The sequence below is a fragment of the Sus scrofa genome, chromosome 1 (genome assembly GCF_054392235.1).
Source record: "Sus scrofa isolate SSC_HxYL_T2T_F1_AM1 chromosome 1, Sscrofa_HxYL_maternal_Yorkshire_Landrace_v2.0, whole genome shotgun sequence".
Lineage (NCBI taxonomy): Eukaryota > Metazoa > Chordata > Mammalia > Artiodactyla > Suidae > Sus > Sus scrofa.
Genome location: NC_139383.1, coordinates 44,461,848 through 44,484,557, shown reverse-complemented (window position 1 = coordinate 44,484,557; position 22,710 = coordinate 44,461,848). Strand labels below are relative to the sequence as shown.

Here is a 22,710-nt window from a genome sequence, read left to right as displayed (position 1 = left end):
AAGGGTAATAACATCTTTTAGTTATATTTAATTGATAAGGTGTGATATATCAGAGTGTTTAAAATTTGTTCAAAACAGGAACACAGTTTTGGTTTTTTCGTTTGTTTTTTTCTTCTACATTTTGAAGATGTTAAGTGCCTCAGAAAAAAAGCAAAGTAACTGGTAATTCTCAAAATTTCCGGCAGATGGAGCTAAAGTTCCCCTTACTAACATACCTAGACCGTAGCAAAATAAGTTGGTCTTTTTTTATCTTGAAGAAAGTAATGAGAGCATTATATATATAATTATATATTATATATAATATATATATTATATATATATATTATATATTATAATTATATATATATCAATCATATTTTTAATGAATTCCAATTATTAAAAATGATGCTATATTTAGGACTTTTATTTTTAGGGACACGCATATGTATTCAATTTCAAACAGATAGTGCGTGGACCTTTTAAATCTCTTCAGTGAATTGTTTTACCGAAAGATACTCTCTGCTTATTTTTAAATTCTTTTTTTTATAATGTATTTTATAACCGAACACATTTAATCAAAGAGAGTTTGTTCTATTCATTTCTTTCTCTCTCTAAGAGGGAACTATACTTAACTTATAATGACATTATGACTTTAATGAAAGAGAGCACTTGAGGAAAAAACTCAGAAACCACTCTAGGTTTGAATGTCATCCATGAGGATATGGTAGTGCTGTTTTTGTTTTGGGTTGATTGGTTTTTATATTTCAAACTCTTTTTATAGCAAAAAAGATATAGTCAGTTCTACCATAATATGATACATACATTCCTAAAAGTCACTGCATTATATAAAATTATACAATAAAATCCAGAGGGTTTGTGGAGAAAGTAGTTAGGGGCACAACACTAAAAAAATACTTCATGAGTAACACATAAAACAAAAAAGATAGAAGGAATAAAAATGGTAGCACAAATGTACACATGTTAAATGGTTGCCATACATGGAGTTCCCATTGTGGCTCAGTGGTTAACGAATCCGACTAGGAACCATGAGGTTACGAATTCGATCCCTGGCCTTGCTCAGTGGGTTAAGGATCCGGCATTGCCGTGAGCTGTGGTGTAGGTCGCAGACGCGGCTCTGATCCCACACTGCTGTGGCTGGCAATCTCCATATGCCACGGGAGGGGCCCAAGAAATGGCAAAAAGACAAAAAATAAAAAATAAATAAATAAATGGTTGACATACATAATACTCTGATAAAAAAGGCATTTTTACAATGAAAAAGATCTGAATTTTTATGCAGCGCTTTTTAACACCACTGGGAGTCTGAAATATCATCAGAGGAAAAAGACAGAAAGAGGGGAAATTATGGGATTAAGAAGAAAAGGAGGACGGAGAAAGAGAATGACAGGACAAGGGTCTCCCATGTCTGAAGTGGCCTGCCACAGCCCAAGCCACATATACACCTAGAGATAAAGTGTGACCCAGGGCAAATGGAAGCACAGTGTGCACCAAATCCTGACCGTCTGGAGCAATGCTGAGAACACAACAAAATAGGTGAGGGACAGCGCTGGAGAAGGAGATAATATGAGATTTTTCTGACTCTAAACTGGGAGAACAAATTGATTAAGAATGTGACCTTCTTACCCGGAAAAGGCTGTAGAACTGAACTGTAAACCAAGATATGCTTACTCCTTAAGGCCTCCACATGAGAGAGGATGGCCCCATTGCTTTTCTTTGCTTGATAAATCTGTGTGCTGTCCTTTGCTGTGGAAATCCAATAGAGAAATGCCCCATCCACAGCTAAGCTAACAAGATTTTGTCCTGCTGATGAGAAACATAAAGAACATAAAGAATAAAATACGTATCTGATGTTTTCTACTCTAAGTAATACGTGCAGTCCTTTTCCTGTAGCATAACCACTAAATTCTGAATCTTTCTATTATTTCACAATGAAAAAATAAAACTTTTATTTTATGTCATTAGCCTGAGGATTTACAGATATTTTCTCATCTTAGCTCTATATCAAGCCAACAAAGCAAATATTATTAGTGGCCTCATTTTGTACAAGTGGAAACTGAGGCTTAGAGGAGTTAAATAATCCCTTCAAGGCCACACACGGGCAGAGCCAGGATTTAAAGTTTACCTGTGGAATCCCCTTCCCCTTGATGTCTCCTCTTAGTGATTTTCTGTCCACCAGCTCCCTCCCTCGGCTGGTTGGCCAAAACCACCAGCCGTCTTTGTTGTATTTGGAGTTTAGCACATCTCTCTCCCCTATTGCAATATTGCAACAGTCTTGAAGTCTTCCTTACCATTTCAACAGGTGTCAGAATGATTCTTCTTTAGCATCTGATACATAAGCATTATCTAAGGGGCCACAATCTTATAGGTATAGAACTGGTCAGTCTTTTATGAATCCACAGCTGAAATCCATAGTCCCCAAAAATCAGAAAATTGATTGATTTAGAGATCATTTCTCTGACATAACTTTGGAAGAAATCCCCTCTAGAAAAACAGCCTTGTTTGAGAACATGTTTGTAAAACAATTTACTGCCTTATTAGGAAGTATGTTTAATTTTTGGACAATTCTAAATATTAGATCTTTTTCTTACATTAAATCAAAGTTTTCTCCCCATCCCTCTCATTCACTGGTCTGAGTTCTGATAAATTTACAAAGAATAAGTCAATCACTTTTTACATGATGAACATTCAGCTATGTAGAGACAGTGTTCATAGCCTATTCTAAGCATTTTCTTTAAAGGAAAAATTCAGGTATTTATAACTACTCCTTAGGTGATATGGCTTCTATATCTTTCTTTGCCCTAGTCACCCTCCTCAGTTTTACTCTAGCTGCTTAATACTCTCTTAAATGTTGCCCTATAATGACTCACTGTACTTTCAGTATGTTCTAGTCAGCACAGAAGCCTCTGACCTTCTGGTTTTCTTTTAGTGCAGCTAAAAGGGGCCTCAGGTCTTTGGGCTGCCTGCCATTTGAAGAACCCATCATCTTTTTCATGTTAACTGTTATTAAGCCAGATTTCTTTTGTTCATTATTTACAGATTTAATTTTAAACTTGGATTTAGGATGTTGCATCTGCTCCTCTTAAATTTCAATCCATTTTATGATTCTTGTGATAATTTTGAATGTTAAGTCAATAACTGAATGTACTAGTGACAGTAAGAATCCTGTATTATTGGCAAACTTGATAAATATGTTTACTATGCATTCATTCCAAATAATTGATAAAAATATTGACCAAGGCACTGAGCCCTGTGCTTCCTCTAATACATTCTTTAAGCTGGTGGTGTTTGACTCTAAACTGACCTAATAGGATTTTTGCTAAAGGCAAGCCAAGAACATCAAGGGTGGGGGGTGAAGAACTTGATCAGACACCAAGGATAAGGGATTCTCTCTAAATTGATTTGGCAAGATTCTTGTTAAAACTGCACTAGTAAGGATGGACACAGACAGCCAAGTTTGAAGCCTAGTTGAGAAAGGGGCTCAGAGGAGCATAACTGAAGTTGTATCAAGGAAAAATTTCTTGTCACAGAGTTAACAGAAACACATTATTCTCCTAATAAGAGAAGTTCAAAACATAATCTTTACTCTTAAACTCATTGAAAGTATATTGGAATTGTTTCTAAAAGGCTCTGGATGACATGTCAACAAAACCATACATGCAATTACAACACATACACACACACACACACACACACACACACACACACACACACACACACTTGCAATTTCAAAACTTTACAGACCAGCAATGCCCAATAGCATTTTTTTTTCATTTTTTTTATTACTCAAATGAATTTATCACATCTTTAGTTGTATAATGATCATAACAATCTGATTTCACAGGATTTCCATCCCACAGCCCAAGCACATCCCCCCACCCCCCAAACTGTCTCCTCCGGAGACCGTAAGTTTTTCAACGTCTGTGAGTCAGCATCTGTTCTGCAAAGAAGTTCCACTTGTCCTTTTTTCAGATTCCACATGTCAGTGAAAGCATTTGATGTTGGTGTCTCATTGTGTGGCTGATTTCACTTAGCATGATAGTTTCTAGGTCCATCCATGTTGCTAAAAATGCTGGTATTTCATCCTTTTTGATGGCTGAGTAATATTCCATTGTGTATATGTACCACCTCTTCTGGATCCACTCCTCTGTCGATGGACATTTAGGTTGTTTCCATGTCTTGGTTATTGTAAATAGTGCTGCAATGAACATTGGAGTACATGTGTCTTTGTGAGTCGTGGTTTTCTCTGGATAGATGCCCAGGAGTGGGATTGCTGGATCAAACGGTAGTTCTATGTTTAGTTTTCTGAGGAATCTCCATCCTGTTTTCCACAGTGGTTGCACCAATTTACAATCCCACCAACAGTGTACTAGGGTTCCTTTTTCTCCACACCCTCTCCAGCACTTATTGTTTGTAGACTTTTGGATGATGGCCATTCTGGCTGGTGTAAGGTGGTACCTCATTGTGGTTTTGATTTGCATTTCTCTAATAATGAGTGACGCTGAACATCTTTTCATGTGTTTCTCGGCCATCTGTATGTCTTCTTTGGAGAATTGTCTGTTTAGATCTTCTGCCCATTTTTGGATGGGGTTGTTTGTTTTTTTGGTATGGAGCTGCAGAAGTTGTTTATAAATTTTGGAGATTAATCCCTTGTCAGTCGTTTCACTTGCAAAGATTTTCTCCCATTCTGTGGGTTGTCTTTTTGTGTTGTTTAGGGTTTCTTTCGCTGTGCAGAAACTTTGAAGTTTGAGTAGGTCCCATTTGTTTTCAATAGCACTTTTGATGATGGAAATATTTTATATCTGTGCTACCCAACACAGTAACCTTTAGCCACTTGTGGGGTTTGAGCATTTAAAAAGTGACTAGTGTGTGTGTGGAATTAACTTCTAATTTTATTTAATTAAAGTTTAATTAATTTAAATTTAAATCTTCATGTATGACTATTGTTACTGTACTACACAGTGAGGAATAGACTCTTAAGAATACATGAGGGTATTTAGAATTTTTTTTCAATTGCAATTATTCCTAACTAGGAGACTTCCAAATCACTTTAGACTTTCAGATATTTCCTCCACAAGGATGTTAATTTCAATAGGTACTCCTGTCAAATATTGAGCAACTCATGCTGAATGTAGAGTCAATGAGATCATCAAAGTGAAAATAGAGTCCTGTTCGTAAGATCATGGATATTTCAGTGAAGTCCAGTTTCAAACACCAGCTTCTCTATTAATTGCGGCCTGTTGGACAAGTCACCTTACCTTTCTCAGTTTCAGTTTTTTACAAATGAGGATAGTAGTATCCACTTCACTGAGGTGTTTTGAAGGTTAAAAGAGATAGTGCATTTAGTAGCCTGCTTAGACTACATAGCTGAACTCAATAAATTGCAGCTCTGCTGTTAATTTTAAAATAACGACATGGAGTGCCCTTTGTGGCTCAGCAGTTAACGAACCCAATTAGGATCCATGAGGATTCGGGTTCAATCCCTCACCGTGCTCAGTGGGTTAAGGATCCAGAGTTGCCATAAGCTATAGCTCCAGTTTGATCCCTAGTCTGGGAACTTCCATATGCCCTGGGTACAGCCCTAAAAAAAGCAAAAATAAAATTAATTAATTAATTAATTAATTAAAATAACAACCCCCCCAAAGATCCAGAAAATTATGTAAATGCCTATATACAATTTGCATGAAAATAACTTGAATTCTACAAAAACATTTGGCATGGTCTGGAGCAGATACCATTTACATATATATAATACATGTTATATATATTTACTTCTGAGTATAGGTTGAATGTAACCCCTTTTCAACAGGACTGGAGGTGCTGCCATTACTAATGACTATCTATGTGCACGCACGCGTGCACACACACACACACACACACACACACAAAGTGTCTTACCAAGCAGAGCAGGCATGATGATCACTTGCCAACACTGACATCCTTCCAGATCCATGGCCCAGATCTCTTGCCCTTTGACAAAATATATTCGTGGTTTCTTTAGGTCAGAGGTATCAATAGTCATTGCTCCACCTAATTCAAATTCAGTCACATTGCAAGAACATTGGCTCCTTCCACGCGCACGGGTTATGGCTGTGGGTTGTAGAACTCGATGCAAAGTCTGGTTGATAATACTGTAGTAGAACATCTGAGATCCAAAATCAGAAACCTCTGTCCAATATAGACGACTATAGGGAAAAAAAAGACCTTCCAATTTAATGAGTAAAACATATTACAAACATCAATTTCTCATGATGATCAGTTATTTCTAATGCTTATGGGGACAAATGCAACCTTTGGAGAGAACATGTCCCAGTGTTTGAGAACCTGATGGAAGAGTCATGAGAAGTCTAGTTTGTAGCATTTTGCAACAATTTCTCAGTAAATGTGTTTACAACAAAAGCTTTGGACGGTAATGACTTTAGGCATTTTATTAAATGGCTCATTAATGGCTCTAAATATGAAACGTACTGGCATACTCTACATCGACACCATCTCCATTCCCTTTTGCTCGAGTTTGTTTCTGCTTCTTACTACTAGTTACCAATCTATTTTCAAAATAGAGTATAACCGTGCTTATGGCTCAAATAAAATGTCTCTCCAGCTTGAGAAGCTGCTATTCAGTTGCTTAATGGAGGCCTTAAAATTCATCTCATGAGGATGTTAATTAATGATGGATGAGCCCAGAATAGCATTTGCTGTGCAAGACATGTCTATGTCCTACTCATTTCCTACCACTGTCTCGGTCCCCTTCCTGTCCTTATAAACTGGGAATATTAAATTCGCTGGTACAAAAATATGCTTTGGTTTCCTGCTGGTCATTAATGTGTAGGTATGGATTAATTTTATATATTGGTGGTTGTGGACTCATCATTTGTATGTAGAATTACTATAAATTAATATCAAGAACATTAAGCATCTTCTTGTCCCATCATTGACTTTTAATATTAAACTAAAAATATTACATTAAATGTCTGTATCTATTTCATCGCAATAGAAACAGATACACTTCACATACCTTAAAAAAGGATATACAAAAAAAGAGATTATTGTTGAATTTCTGTCACATATTTTCAGCTTCCTGGGATATTTCACCTTGTTTTCAAGATCAATATCAAATATTTGCATTCTGTTTTGTGATTCTTTCAGCACAAAGTAGAGGTGCCTTGAAATCCAGTCAATTGTAATAACTGTGATATCAAAAACCAGTGTGTCTCTGAAAATCTTAACAGGTGGAAAACACAGCCAAAAAGATAGTGGTCATTTTCTTCAAACATGAGGACTGTTTTTGACTATCACCTGTATTACTTATTTACTACACTTCTCTTTTGTATTCCAAAACATGAATAGCTCTGGATGGTGTGCCTTTGTAACACTAGTCCTCTTCTCACATTATATATTTTTCCTATTTAATTTCAACTACTATGACTTCAACTGTAATCCTTAGACCAGTGCTACAAATCCACATCTTCAAGATCTCTCAGTGAATTGCTGACTCAAATATCAAACTGCCCACTGAACATGTCCAAATAAATGACCCCAGAAAACAGGATGCATCACCGCACACACCAAAGCTCCTTCCTCCTTCATTTTATATTTTTATGGCTTTCCAATACTCACCAAGGAGCAATTTCATCCTTGACTTCTTCCTCCTGTTACTTACCCATAGTGAATTAGTCCCAATTTTAATATCTCCACAATTTTAAAGAGAGAGAGATGTCCTCTCCTCTCTCACCTTACTGCCTCTCATTTCACGCCTAACATTTCCTGTCTAGATTTCTGTGATGGCCTCCTGATTGTCTCAGACTTAACTTTTTCTAAGTCATTATTCACACTGCTAACACAGAGGTCTTCCTAAAACACAACCTGATCGTGTTAATGACCCACTGAATTTCTTGAATGGCTTCAAGTTGGCTTCAAAACTGACACTAAACTCCTTAATACAGTAAACAAAGGCCATTATATTCAGGTTCCTGCTCCACCTCTCCAGCTCTACCATCTGCCTTTCACTCTGCCCTTACTCCCACTTCCATTCCAAGCTCCTTCTATTTATAGGTCCCTGAAAAGGCTGTGGCTTTCTTGTTTCCCTTTCTTTGCACTTGCTGCTCCCTTGGCATTTCCCCACCTTCACCTGGTTCATCATCTTTGTACCTAAGATGTCTTTCTACTTTACCACCAACCGCCCCCCCCACCCCAACTCTGGAATAAGCATCCATTCTCTGCAATTCCACTGCATCCTGCCCCCAGCAAAGCACTTACACTGTCTTCCGCCTGTCTTCTCCACAAGCTAGCATTCAGTGAATGCCTACCACATTCCAAGAGTTGTGCTAAGTGACTTACATGGATTATCTCATTAATTTTCACCCTATGATGAGCAACTACACAACCATAGTGGTTAAATAAGTTGTTAATGGTCACAGATCTAGCATGTGGTAGCGTCAGAATTAAATTCTAAGTCGTCAGATTTCAAAGCTCACTTTCTTAATCACTATGCAATACCGTCTTCCTCGTGTGAGATTAATACTAGACGGGGTTTGTTCAAGGACTGTGACTTCTTTTTTTATCTCTTTCTCAGGTAACAGAGTTCCTTAAACCCAATAACTGTTGCTAAATTAAGCGTGAATCACATTTGCCCGAAACCTAACCTGAGTTCGTTTGCAACTAATTAATTACACAACATCTGTCCTTTTCAACCATTCTAATCTCAATGGCTCAACAACTGGCCAATCGTTTTAGTTATAGGGTGATGTGGAAACACTCCACTTCCTTTCAGAAGAATGGTGCGGCAAGATACCTCAGAGCTGGACCCATTGCGCATGTTCAGAAGGAGGAGGGCGTCTGATTGAGCACAGTACCCCGTTGCATCATCAGCAGTGTAGCCCACGGCCCTGAAGTCTCCTTCAGCTGAAAATGTCCATGCAACTCGATTTTGATCCATATCTAACAAGACTATCTTGTTATCAAAGAGAGTTATGAGGAATGGAAATGGGTTGATTTCTAAAAGCAAAAAGCAAGTAGTTAACAAATATGAGAAAAATAACTAGCAAAATCCCTTAATTCAAAATCGGGCCATTTTGAAATCCATCAGCCTCCTTTGTGTTCATCTTTTAACACCCATCTCGATCAAGGCTGCCTAGATGCTCTAAGCCTAAGTTTAAGCATGTTTGACGATGATACAAATTGTTTATTTCATATGACTTTAATTTCATCTCAGAGATAGCACTCGGGTAACCCTGAGACTATATTTGTAAATATTTATGTATTTTAAAATTTAAAACATTTTTAAAATATTTTTAAAACACAAAATTGTTATTTGCACAGGTTTTAGATAATAAATACCTGATGTTCTGGACTTTACTAGGTCAGAAAGTGGTCCAGGTCCTTTGGATGTGAAGACTCGAACCTAAAGAAAGAAAAAGATACCAAAAAAGTGCTTTCAAAATTGTCCTTAGTCACAATAATTAAGTCTTGAGACTGATTATTGAATATTTCATTTCACAATTATGAGATAACTATGAATAATTTCAAACAGTTACTACATCTAAGTGTATAGCAATAAATCACTAAGATGAACAATATTGTCCCAAACTCAGGTCAGTAGATTTTTTGCCTAAAAAAGGACAGAGTAATGGCATAAATCCCTATTGCGAAACATCTGAATTTCTAAAAAAGAGTTTTAGCTGTTTCCAAAATTAAGTTACACTAACATTTAACAGAAACAAAACTACGGATTATGGTAAACCTCCACTTATCATGAAATCAACAGCTAAAAGCCTCAAGTAACTAAATGTACTGTACTTTTTTAAATGATTTATAAAAGGAAAATAGTAATTAACCCTTATATTTGAAAGTGAATTGTGCATGGTCAAATCACTTTTACATATAATATCTCTTTTGATCTTGACAACTACTAAGAGTAGAAACTGGACACAGATTTTGATTAGGGTAACTAACTCATCCACAATGACATATGTAGAAACTGACATAAGAACCAAGTCTTCTGAGGTCTGTATGCTTTTCTTCTCATTGTGCCATGTGCATCCTAACAGCAAAGTTTTTTTAAAACAATTTTTATTAGATGTCTTTTATGGTGTAACAATTATTTCCACTTCCAAACCTTGCCTATGTACAACAGCGTAGAAGAAAACCCCTACCCATAATAACGGCCTTGAAAGATAGATCTTCAAGTGCCCTCTCAATCAACAAAACATTGGCTTATTTTTATTATACGTCTAGTATTACACCTACTTTACTATATTCTACATATTCTTGTGTGTATGGGTGTGTGTGTGTGTGTGTGTGTGTGTGTGTGTGTGTGTATAATCAAGCAGTCTTCACTTTTTGCACTGAACCGTGTTAAAAACTCATGCCTAACCACACATACCACTTTGCAAAGTTCTGTGGTGATGGAGATTTGAGCCTATATAAACATAAAGGCAAATACACTTAACCAGAACACCCATTTAACTGGAAAACTCATAATTCTTAACAAATAGGAATGCATACTATCTTTAACTTTGATGTACAACTTTTTGACCTAATGTATTATCAAAATTATCATTTAAGTAGAATTTTACAAAAAAGAAAACAGATCCTTGGGAAACTACAAATCTCTAAAACACTCCCAGAAACATTATGTTCCTCCGACAAAGAAATGAAAAATAGCTCTAAACACCAACTCTAACACCAACCTGGTATTTAGTGAAGATATGAAATCATCAAGCCATCTATCATGAAGGGAAAGCTATGTCACATTAAATTTAAAATGCCAAAGTCGGTGGCAGTAGCTTTTTCCTTTTGACTCTGACTCTCTCTGACTTCCTCCTCTCTCAGCAGCCAGGGAATAAATGAGAATTGTCGACTGCCCAGACCCTCAGCTTTTATTTCCTTTGGCAGCTCCAAGTGCAGGCATCCAGAGGCCTCACAGCAGAGGATGTGATAGGTGGCAAGGGCTCTAAAAGCTGGACCATAGCGCACCATTTCACAGCCATGCAGCTTTGGTAACTCCCTGGCCACCCAAGAACAGGCTTTTTCTTCACAGACAATATGAGGATCAAATGAAATAATGAATATAAAAGCACCTACCGTGGTGCATGGCCTACAGTGATGGAGCCAAAAAAATAATTTGTTCTGCATCTAGAAGCCAGAAAATTGTCAGGATGTCCTTTACCCTGGCTGTCCCCTCTCCTTTCTGTACCTTTGCTGCCCACTTGACCTCTGTGATCACAGCAAACCTCAAAGTATTGACAGAGCAGCATAATTCTTAACCTAGTCTTTTAATCAACCTTCTGTTTACACTATTAAGACTACTCCCCCATCCCCGTTTTCACTCTCATACCTGGAAGGCAACAATGTACCCAGGACTCATGCCCTCAAGCTGAAAAGACATCACTGAGGGAGTGACACTGACAGCAATCCAGTCTTCTAATGTGGAGTTTGTGTCACTTTGGTTGGATATTTGATAGAAAATTTCAGATCTTGTTAACACACCATTTTCATGCTTAGGCTTACTCCACCTGAATTCCACCACAACTTCATTCTTGTTGTGGTATTTTTCACTCGGTAATACAAAGATTCTGGGATCCTCCGGTGCTGATGGAACTGAAAGGCAGAGGCACAGGGCAGAAGAGAATATAGTGTTGACTTTTGCCACTCACGAGGAAGGTGTGGCGCAACATAGTAATAAAGATCTCTCAGTGCAGATGGTTAAAGTATATCTAGCCTGTTCTTAAAGAGCTTCGGGAAAGAATGTTCCATAGATTTCTTCAGGAACCTATCCTGATATTTCTGCAGGTCTTCCTCTTCTCCAACCCAAGTCCTCCTTACTGCTACTTGGGCAACTCTTTCGTGTCTGTGGTCTGTACACATGGAAGCTGGCTGGTTCTCCTTATACAGTGCAATATTTAGGAGTTCCTGCTCTGGCCCAGTGGATTCAGGATCTAACCTGGCTCAGGTTGCTGCAAAGGTACAGGTTCAATCCCCGGCCCAGTGCAGTGAGTTAATGGATCCTGTGTTGCCGCGGCTGTAGCTCAGATTCAACCCCAGGCCAGGGAACTTCCATGCCTTGGGTACAGCCATTAGCATTTTTTTAAATAAATAAATAAAATAATATCAAAATACATTTTAAAATCTGGTTCCTCAGCAATCATTGTCTTTAGGACAAAGGGACAACTCTAGGAGCCAGTACAGACCCAAGCCTTAACATATAAATTTCTCTCGCCATTCACCCCCCTCAATGAGGAATGGATACTATCAATTGCTACTCATGACTTACATGGTGTTAAATGACACATTCAAGAAAAAAATAAAGGATAGTAATGAACGTGAACTCTGTTAGCTATTCAAAGAGTAGCTTTCTTTACTTTCCATATTCAAACATAAGGAGGAAATAGATAGAGAAGGCAGAAAAGTTTTTAATTTTATCATCATAATTATTCGAGTACATTTAAGACATGTAGAATATTTTTTTTGAAAATGTTAGAAGGGAATACTTTTATAAAAGGCAAAACTTAAAACCTATTATCCAAATATGGAGATTATAGGACACATCAAACAGGGAAATGAATGAAAATGTCCTTTATAGATCTCCCCAGCAGTTCAACAAAAAGGCACTAAAAACCAAGCAGTTTAGCCTCTCTCACTCCTTTAATTAATTTCTCTCTCTCTTAATCAAGAGAAATTCCTGTTTTCCAAGTCATTCCATCCAAGACATCCCTCTTCTTTCTTAGGATTTCTCCACAAGACCCCATCCCACTCCATCACTACAATCATATTCCTCCTTAATATTCAAGACTCACGTCATTATCCGGTCCCTGGGCCTTTTTACATTATACTTACATGGGATACCTCTTCTTGCTTCATCCTTTAGAGCCCAGCTAAAGTTTCCATTCTCCAAAGGCCTTCCCCTGCCATACCAGTCTATGTGCATGGCCCTCTCCTAAAAATACTGAGAGGCAGCTTGAGAGAGGTGAAGGTTTCATAGCTTGTTTATTCACTCTGTGCCACTGCTTCTCAGTTGTCACAGTCTTATTTCTATTATCATTAGCAGCGTACGTGTTTATCTTTCTTCTGTTTTATGAGCTTCATCATAGAAAGAGAGAAAGCACCTTTTCTTATTCCTGACTAAATTCCCCCAAATCTAGTTATAGGACTGGCACACAGTAAGTGCTTAATAAATGTTTGTCAATTTGTAAAATTTCCAACTACGTTGTTAATTTCCGGAAGGCAAGGGCCAAATCTTGTCATTCTTTCTTACTGCCCCCAACATCCAGCAGAGTGCTGAGGACCCCTAAGCCCCAATGCATCCCCTGATGGATGCAGTCAAGTCCATTTCCACAGAAGAATCCAACCAAAGCTGACATCCCAAGACAGTCTCAGAGAGAGCATACCTGGATCCAAATGCTAAGTGCTCCAGAACCTGCAGAGGCTCCACTATGTTCTTGTTATGAGACTCACAGATAAATATTGTGGATAAAATCTTAACAGTAAAAAGACATGCAATGATGAATGGACGTCCATGTTTATTGAGCTCTTACTGCCTGCCAGGTCCCACATAAATTAAATCAACATGATAGGATCATTTGTCAACGTTTGCAATGCTTGAATGGAGATTGGATGAAACTAGAGTGAAAAGTCCAGATTAAGCCCCAGTCCTGCCACTTACTAGATATTTTACACCTAAATACTTCTGAGCTTCCATTTTCTCTTAGCATAATCAAGATAATAACACCTGTTCTACCTGCCTCAGGGTTGTGTGAGGGTAAAATGAAATGACACAATGATGTCTCTGACACATGAGAGGGCTGTAATTAATGTTTAATAAGGGAGTGAGACATATAAATGTACACTTTAAAGTAATGTACACATGTAAAGATGTGGTTACTTTCCTCTTTAAAAATATATTCCAAAGAAAAGAATTTTTAAAAAATTTAAATACCAGTTATTCACCTACAGAAGATTCTGAGTTACCATCTGTGAGAACACTTCCTGGTAAGCCTGCCACCCAGGAAATTTTAATGCTTTTAAATCCCCTTTGTCCTTATGAAGCATTTCATAAATTACCTGAAACATGTTTTGGCATTATAAATATATATCAATATATATATCATTGTTTATTTTTAAGAAATCTTTGAAATGTTCTTTTGGAATAAATTATGCAGATTTATTTTAATGGTGCTATTCTAATCTCCAAAGAGTCATTGAAAGAATACTGAATCTAAACACATCTACAGAACTGAAAGTTATCTTCTAAAAGTGTTAATTATCCACTCTAGATCATGGAAAGAGAGATTCTGCCTCTTTTTTAAGGAGAGATTTTAACCTCTGTACCTGTTTCAGGTGCTCGGAGTGATAGAGATGTTTTGGGGCCCTTTCCCCAGTATGTATAAGGAGTGACAGAAAGATTAAATAAGACGTAGGGCTCCAGCCCTTCCACAGTAAATACAGGAAAAGGCTGTTGTTCACTAGTCAGGAACTAAAATATAAGCACAAAATATTATTTTCTTAGGCAGAGAATCATAAAACATTTTATTCCTAATTAAATAAAGTCTTCAAACTTTGGTTCACATGTAAAGTTAAAACTTGTAGTTTTAGAAATGCCAATGTTGACAAGTTCCAAGGTGTTCCACATAGACCGGTATATCTAACGCACCAATCTTAACACTAACCCCAAAGCAAGAATCCTCAGGAATAATCTTGATAACTAAATGCTACAGGAACAAGGAAGGAGATGGGCTTGGCTAAGTAAAGAAAGCACAAAGCAGCATGGGTAGCACTGATGCAAATGGTACAGTCTGAAAAATGGAAGTTACCAAAACCAATGCCATACCTTAGAATGTGCACTAAATTCCACACTATAGAAAATTACACCCCAATCCACTGCTGGGGGAGCACTCCAGAGGATTTGAAAACTCGAAGCATTTCCTTCAATCATAAATGAAGACTCTGGAATGGCATCTGGGATAACTTTAGGAGTAAAGGAAAAGTTCCCTATGGGATGAGAGAGAAAGAATTTATGATCATCAATCATCATAGACACATGGAAAATTAATAGAAATTATTAATAATTAGAACCAAAATGAAATTTTCCTTTCTTTCAATATATCCTAAAAAGAATCTTTTTCTAACTGCTCTAGGATATAAATTTGGGTTGAGTTAAATGACTTGCAAGCAGATCAACAGAAACTCCTAAAGCCTTTTTCCTCTTAAAACATCATTCTTAAGGGAAAAATCCCAAGATAAACATTTATTTAACAGAAAGCATGGAGAAGAGAGGACAAGCAGAAATAAAATATTGTACCTGGCAGAGGCTTGAGGGATGTCTGAATAATTGTGAACTGATTAAATCTGGCTGGTTCCAAGACAGAGACGCTAGTTCTCTGACCTATTTCCTGAGCTGTGATAATCCTAAAGCCATTGATCCAGAAGAGCCGACCACTGTAGTACATCAGTGCATTCTGGGAAATGTCGGAAGTGCTCCAGGCTGCAAATTCTGTGATGGTGGTGTCCCCAGCACTGCTAAAACATGACGCCAATTAATGTGTATCTGGAGTGGGGGAAAGGCTTGGGACATTCGAGTATGGAGAGAATGTGTGTTTATGAGTGTGTGTCCTTGAAAATAAAGGGAAAGTATTTTGTAACAGTAATTGTCATTATTCTCAATTCCATATTAAGTTGATTTTTTTACATTTTTCATAAAGTACACCTAAAGCAAATTTGCTAGGGCTTTTCTTATGAATGTGGTATTGCATGTATCAAGAGTGTAACACAGATAAGTGCTTGTGATTTTTGGTAATATCTTCCATCAAAGGCATAAGCTAATGATTAGTTTCTCCTCACCGTGTCATGCATCCCTCCTATTCATGGTTAGTCATCTTATTTCCTCCCCATTCATTATTCTAGGCTGTTTAGTCCTTCACTTTAGACTGTTCACAACTGTCTATGTGTCAATGATACTTACTAACTTCCAAAGCTTAGTCAAAATGCTCCTTTTCAACCAGGGAATTCAAATAAAAGTCTACTATTGTTTAAATTTCTTTTGAAGGTCTTTCTCCATGACAAGGAATTTTATAATGATTTAAAATCTGCCTGGTTGTTTCTAAAATTACTCCAGTTGCCCAGTAATCAGTAAAAACTATCTCAATCATTCTGAGCCTTTGGGAGAGGTAATTTGACTTTTTAAAATAATCTTTTTAAAGCATTGACAGTCCCCTCTTTAGAAAAGTATAAAGTATGCCACTCAAAATCAAAATAAATAAAAGTCTTGTTTTGAGAGTTTCATAATACCTCGCTGAGAAGACTTATACTACCTCAGAGGACCATAGCTGGGAGTTGTAAACCTTATAAAGAAAAGGTATTTTCGCTAGTACTATTCCTATAGTCTTTTTTTCTTGTAAAATACTCTTCATTCATACCTACTCAGTTGAGAATACAACAATCAGGTTTGCCTTTTGGACTTTCACCTACTTGTCTAATTTTACCCTCTGTTGTTTCCACTTCTCGTTAGAACTTTCCAGTAAGCTTGGTGAGGGTACATGAAACCAAATTCCACATGGAAGGAAGCTCCCCAAGCAGGATACATGGGGCCTGAGAAGGTTGGCCCTTCTGGACCACCCACAGAGCTGCTGCAGCCTGGATCCTTTGACTGTGTTCATGTTAGCCTTGCACACAGGGTGGTTGCTTCAGCATTCCCAAAACAATGCTCAGGGCAGAGGATTCCCCTGGAGGGTGAGACTGAAAATCCTGTAGTTGCCACTGGCTTGGACTGCCCCCCTCATTTCCAGCTGAAGACTCCTCTCCTATAAATATCTCCTGGGCTGATCCAAAAACTCTTGACATCTGGTTTAGCACAACATCAGCATGACCTCCTTACTTTCGGGAGGTTAGTACCTCAAACCCTTCAGTCCTCAGCAGTAGGTAAAGCTGGATTTAAATCAAAGCTCAACAACACCAACAAAATCATTAAAAGGTAAACCCTCCCATGAAGCACGAGATATGTCCCCTGAGGTTACTCTCCTGAGGTTCACTCATTTGTTCATTTGTTTAGCAAATGCTAGGGGTGTGGTTCTGTGTTAGCGACCAGGAAAACAGTGGTAAATAAGACAAATACAATCCCTGCCCTCACAGAATATACAGCCTAGCAGAAAAGGCAGGTAGTGAGCAAATAACTATACCACTGAATGGCCCTGTAAAAGGAAAGGTAGAGTGGGCTCCTTAGCAAGGAGACCTTAAGGGATCTGGGTAAAGAAAGCCTCTCTTGGAGAGCAATGTTTAAGCTAAGCCATGCAGTCTGAACACAAAGTCACCAAGAGAACTGGGTGTGGGGACCATTTTAGGCAGAGGGGACAGCAAGGGTCTAGACTCCTTTGGTGCAGTACACAGAGTCCTGACATGACTAGATATGCCTGAATTTTATGTCAGATGCACCTGTTTCAACCTCCAAAACAGATAGGTTGTTTTACTGATAACAGATTCATTCTTTAATAAACCAAAGGGAATGGCTATACGTAGGAGAGAGAAGAGCAGTTTGAAAGGCAGCTCTTCCAGTTGTCAAGTTCACAAGGCTGAATGACATCAGACAGCTAAACTCATCACTGCTATATGCTAGAACTGCTGTCCAATAAGGTAGCCGCTAGCTAGAGGTGACTGCCCAGCACTTGACATGCGGCTACTACAATTGAGGAACTGAATTCATAATGTTATTTAATCTTAATTAAGTTAAAATTTTAAGCTAACATTTGATTTATATATTATGAATCATATGTATGATTTACTAGAAAATTTTAAGTATTTTGGAAAAACTTGGGTATTTAAGTCAACTTTTTCAACTGTAAATTTTATCTAATCCATCCACAGATCAAATATTCCCTATGAAAACTTAGTGTTCAAGTTGAGCTGTGCTGTATGTGTAAAATACAGCCAGGCTATCCAAGAATTACTATGAAAAAAGAATGCAAATAACTCATTAATTATTTACCTACATCTTTTTTACTTTTTTATGAGGAAACTAGGAAATTTACACTTATATATGTGGCTCACATTATTTGTATTGGGCAGTGCTGATTCTAGACTAAAGGTAAGGAACTTGAAAATGAAGTAGAATTTTTTTTTATTTTTTGGCTTTTTTAGGGCCACATCTGAAGTATATGGAAGTTCCCAAGCTAGGGGTCAAATCCAAGCTACAGCTTCTGGCCTATACCACAGCCATGGCAATGCCGGATTCTTAACCCACTGAGCAAGGCCAGGGATACTAGTCGGGTTTGTTACCACTGAGCCACAATGGGGAACTCCAGAAATTTTTGTCATATATTAGGAAAAACATTTCTGCTTGTAAGATGGCTCTGGAATCCCTTTCTTTATGTACAGTTTTGTTTTGATTTTTTTCCTGGTGTGATAGAAAGACTTCTGTGGAAGGTGAAATTGCCTGTCCTTCATGTAACTTTGTCTACTCCTGCTGCACTCCACTGGGCATGCATTCAAGGAAAATTATTAACCTTGAGAAGAGGAAATGCATTTTTTAAAGAGAAACTTCCTTCCTCTAACTGCTAAATCCAATAATATTAACCCTCTCAATACTTGAGCTGGGCCTTCAAACAGCACCACCTAGCCTATCCTCTGGGATGTATAGACATGGAGAGTGAACTCTGACCCTTCAGGAAACTCTTACTTTGAACACTGTCTATATCTCACAGACAGATTCTTTTGACAGATTGTCAATATCTTACATTTCCAGAGAAAGGAAAAACCAGTTTTCTATGGTTCGCAGTTGGGAAACTAGTCAGAGTTGTATGCCATAGCTGATATGAAACAAACGATTAATCAGATTTGGTGTGTATAAGCTTATTTGCATTATACATTGACATAAATAATTATATGTCATACACATACATATGTGTGTGTGTGTATACTCCTTTTCCATAGTCTCTGTGATTAAAAGGTTTTCCATAAGCCAAAAAAAGTACTTTAATGTAAAAATAATCTTGATATTGTCTTTGTAAACCAGAAATTCTTGGTCTTTATAAGATTAGATTCTTTTACAAATTAGGTGAGAAGTATAGATGCTCAGTTTTCAAGCACTCATACACAACCTGAAGCTCTCCATGAATCCCAAGAATCCAATATTAAAAATCTCTATCCTAGGACATGACCTTTTGTTTTATTCTAACCCTTTCCCCAGCCATCTCTCTAATTTTTCATGTGACAATTGGCAGATTTCTGCACAACTCTAGTCTCAGTTTCCTCATCTGTGAAATAAAATGACTTCTAAACTATCCCTCTAACTACTGTTCTCTAATTATTTTTATGTCCTATATTTTAATTTGAGATATGTAATTGTTTCCTTGAACTTAAAAACCATTGGTGGTTTAAAAATAATAATGAATATGGGTTTTGCAGTGTAGGTAAAAGTAAAATATATGACAAGAACACAAATAGTGGGGGGTAATAATTAGAAATATATTGTCATAAACTTTTTAAATCATTTATGAAGTAAAAATATTTTGCATGTTGATTGTGGTAAGTTGAAAATGTTTAATGTAAAAAATGCATATTTTACTCTCTAAAGTAACCTTAAGAAAAGTATAAATGAACATAGGAGGAGGTGAAATAGAATATTTAAAAATATTTTATTCATCCTCAGAAAGACAGAGAAGTAGAACAGAGGAACAAAGAGCTGATCAGACAAGTGAAAGTCGAACATCAAGATAGTGGACTTAAATCCAAACTTATCAATAATTATATTAAATGTAAATGAATCAAAAACCCCAATTAAAAGGCAGAAATTGTCAGACTACATGAAAAAGTAAAACCCTATATGCTGTTTACAAGAAACACACTTGAAATGTAAAGACAAAAATTGATTGAGAGTAAAGAGGTAGGAAGAAATGTACCATGAAAACACTAAGCACAAGAAAGCTGCTGTGGTTATCCTAACATCAGACAAAGTAGTCTTTAAGATGAAGAGTATTACCACAGATGAATGAAGATATTTTATGGTGATAAAAGGAAATATAGTTATATAGATAACAATACTAAATACAAAGCACACAGACACATCAATTAAAGAGAATGTAGGCAAATCTATAATCATAGTTTGAGACTTTAACATCTCTTTCTAAGTGATAACATAAGAAGACAGAAATATTTTAACAACACTATCAACCAGTTTACCACCTCTCAGGAGGACAGAGGGCTTAGGTTAAGGACACAAATCAAGAATATAATTCATGTGGTCCTTTCCACTTTCCAGTTTTCATTTGTGACATATAGGATGACTTCTGCCTAACTCCATAATGTATACCCTACTTTGTTAAGAGGCAGAAAAGCCCATCCACCCATTTCCTGGGCCCTTGAAGACCATTCTCAGTGCCTCCACTGGACTTTCTTTATACCTCATCATGGTATTTATCATATTCTACAGTAAATAGTTATTTACAAACCTACTTTCCCCACAAGCACAATGCCTACAAAATAGTGGATAATTAGTAAAGGTTTATTGGGAAAATTAATGAATTTTCATGCACTATTATTTATAACTGAGGGGCAAGTTGTTCTTTTATTCTCAGCCAATTGCATTCAAAAGTACTTACTGAGTTCCCATTGTGGTGCAGCAGAAATGAATCTGACTAGTATCCATGAGAATGTGGGTTTGATCCCCAGCCTCACTCAATGGGCTGGGGATCCAGCATTACCATGAGCTGTGGTGTAGGTCACAGAAGCGGCTCGGATCTTGTGTTGCTGTGGCTGTGGCATACGCCTGTGGCTACAGCTCCGATTTGACCCCTATCTTGGGAACTTCCATTGCCGCAGGTGTGGCCCTTTAAAGTTAAAAAAAAAAAATTACTTACCTCTGACCCCGAAGAACAGCTGTGTACAGGTGGATACACTGACTGTCTTGAACCAGCCAATACAGAAGGCCATCACTAAGGTCTAAAGTTAGAGCAGTTACCTAAATAGAAAAGAAGGTAAGGAGATGAATCAAATATATATTTAAGGATACCTTGGTGAATATGTCATTCTTAAGCTACAAATTTCTCTTTAACACCTTCTTTAGAAACTCAGTGATTTTTACCTTTCACCAAATATAAATATTATGTGAGTATGCCCAGTACTGTATAATTTGGATATAAGCACTTGTTTCCTAAAAATCCTCAAATGGCAGAAGCTATTGTTATTCACTTCTATATACTGAGCTCTAGTGGTTTTCAAAGTTTGATTCTTAGACCACCAGCATCAGCATCACCTGGGAATTTGCTACAAATACAAATTTTCAACCACACTCCAGTCCTACTGAACAAGGAACTTAGAGCCACTGTGCCAGGCAGGCCTTGCTTAAAGCTTGCTATAAGCCAATTAATTTGATTGTTGTTTAAATCGGTTGTTCTCAAACACTGCTGAATATTAGAATCATCTATGAAATTCCTTAAACATTTCAGTCTGCTTCTTGCTAAATTTTAATCTCTGCAGATGGTACCACATCGCCGGGTATGTCTTCAAATTCTCCAATGTGTCACTAAGTTTGAGAACCAATGATTCAATCCATTTAGAATTACATTTTTGTTAATTATAGCCAAAAACATCCTGACACTTTTCTAAAATATAAAACAGTGTGTATTATGAAGTTCCATTTCCAGCTGACATATGAAAACCTCTTGTTACTGCTCTTTGTCTTGTTATAATGCATGTCTTAATTCTAGGTCTAGTTGTCTAGGTGACACCTGAGGAAAGACTGTTTTTCCTATGAAATAGAGTGCATGAAATAGAAGTTAAATCTAAGGGCTATTTTTTGCTTTCTTTGCTTTAGAGGTATTTTTCAAATGAGTTGAGAATGCTTGAGCTGAGTAGTGAAGTCTTTCTACAGCAGATCTAGAGGCTGAAAGGTATCAGATAGGATCAAAGTTGATGACTACATCTTTAGTAAGATGCAGCATATAAACAAAAATAATGAATCTATGAAAAGAATATAATAAAGTATCCAAGAACTAAAAATACTTGCTGACAGATTGCCCAAGTCTTCCTACAAAGAAATAATCTTAAGGCCTATGGCTATAAAAGCCTTCAATCATCATACAAATCACAGCCTTCTGTCTTCAAAAAAATCAACCTACTTTTTTCCCAAAAGGTAAAAAATGATTCTAGCAATTCCTAGCCTTTGGGGAATTGAATTATGTCCGTGCTTCAGACTAAAAGAGATTGACTGATAATTTTTCCAGTTACAGTGAAACCAGGTTAATATTTTTTGGTTATTTATAATGAGATATACCAGAGTTTTGTAAATTTCATATTAACTCTATTTTTTTCTTGAATCAGGACATTCTACAATTCCCTTTGCTGGAATACAAAAACTATTCAGCTATAGGTCAAACTCAGGGGTTGTGTTATCATTCCATTCCTTTATACCAACAATTTGGGCCCATATTTAAAAAGTGTCAGAGGGCATTCCATAAATCTTCGGTAACCATTGTTATGTCTAATAACTCCCATACCTTGGAAAGAATCCCTTTGATCCAAACTAAAACCTTTAAGTTTCATCCTTTGGTAAAATGTACCATATACTATGAGCCTGACATATCAGATGTGGCAAAAAGTGTCTTCTCACTTTAGATGAATATCTCTTTTTATTCTCCCATTTCATCACACAAATGAGTCTTTCTATAAATGATTGGCTATTTTATTGTACCTACTGATTGAAAAATATCTTATGACTCCAGGATACATCTA

At 37.0% G+C, this 22,710-nt stretch overlaps 2 protein-coding genes across 8 annotated transcripts in view; both read right to left on the bottom strand.

Annotated features, from left to right (window-relative positions):
- PHF3 (PHD finger protein 3) overlaps positions 1–22,710 on the bottom strand; it is a 1,103,753-nt gene that overhangs the window by 813,280 nt on the left and 267,763 nt on the right. The window lies entirely within an intron of this gene.
- ROS1 (ROS proto-oncogene 1, receptor tyrosine kinase) overlaps positions 1–22,710 on the bottom strand; it is a 124,234-nt gene that overhangs the window by 53,336 nt on the left and 48,188 nt on the right. For 2 of the 7 annotated variants that reach the window (XM_021089103.2, XM_084958263.1), the window contains exons 18-27: positions 20,838–20,938; positions 15,293–15,510; positions 14,822–14,982; positions 14,323–14,467; positions 11,333–11,595; positions 9,334–9,397; positions 8,789–8,991; positions 7,013–7,218; positions 5,896–6,182; positions 1,624–1,803 (exon numbers count right to left, since the gene is read on the bottom strand). In XM_021089103.2, coding sequence (XP_020944762.2) covers positions 1,624–1,803; positions 5,896–6,182; positions 7,013–7,218; positions 8,789–8,991; positions 9,334–9,397; positions 11,333–11,595; positions 14,323–14,467; positions 14,822–14,982; positions 15,293–15,510; positions 20,838–20,938 — 1,828 coding nt within the window. The remainder of the gene's footprint in view (positions 1–1,623; positions 1,804–5,895; positions 6,183–7,012; positions 7,219–8,788; positions 8,992–9,333; positions 9,398–11,332; positions 11,596–14,322; positions 14,468–14,821; positions 14,983–15,292; positions 15,511–20,837; positions 20,939–22,710) is intronic. The other 5 variants (XM_021089108.2, XM_084958267.1, XM_021089113.2 and 2 more) reach the window with 3 other exon arrangements.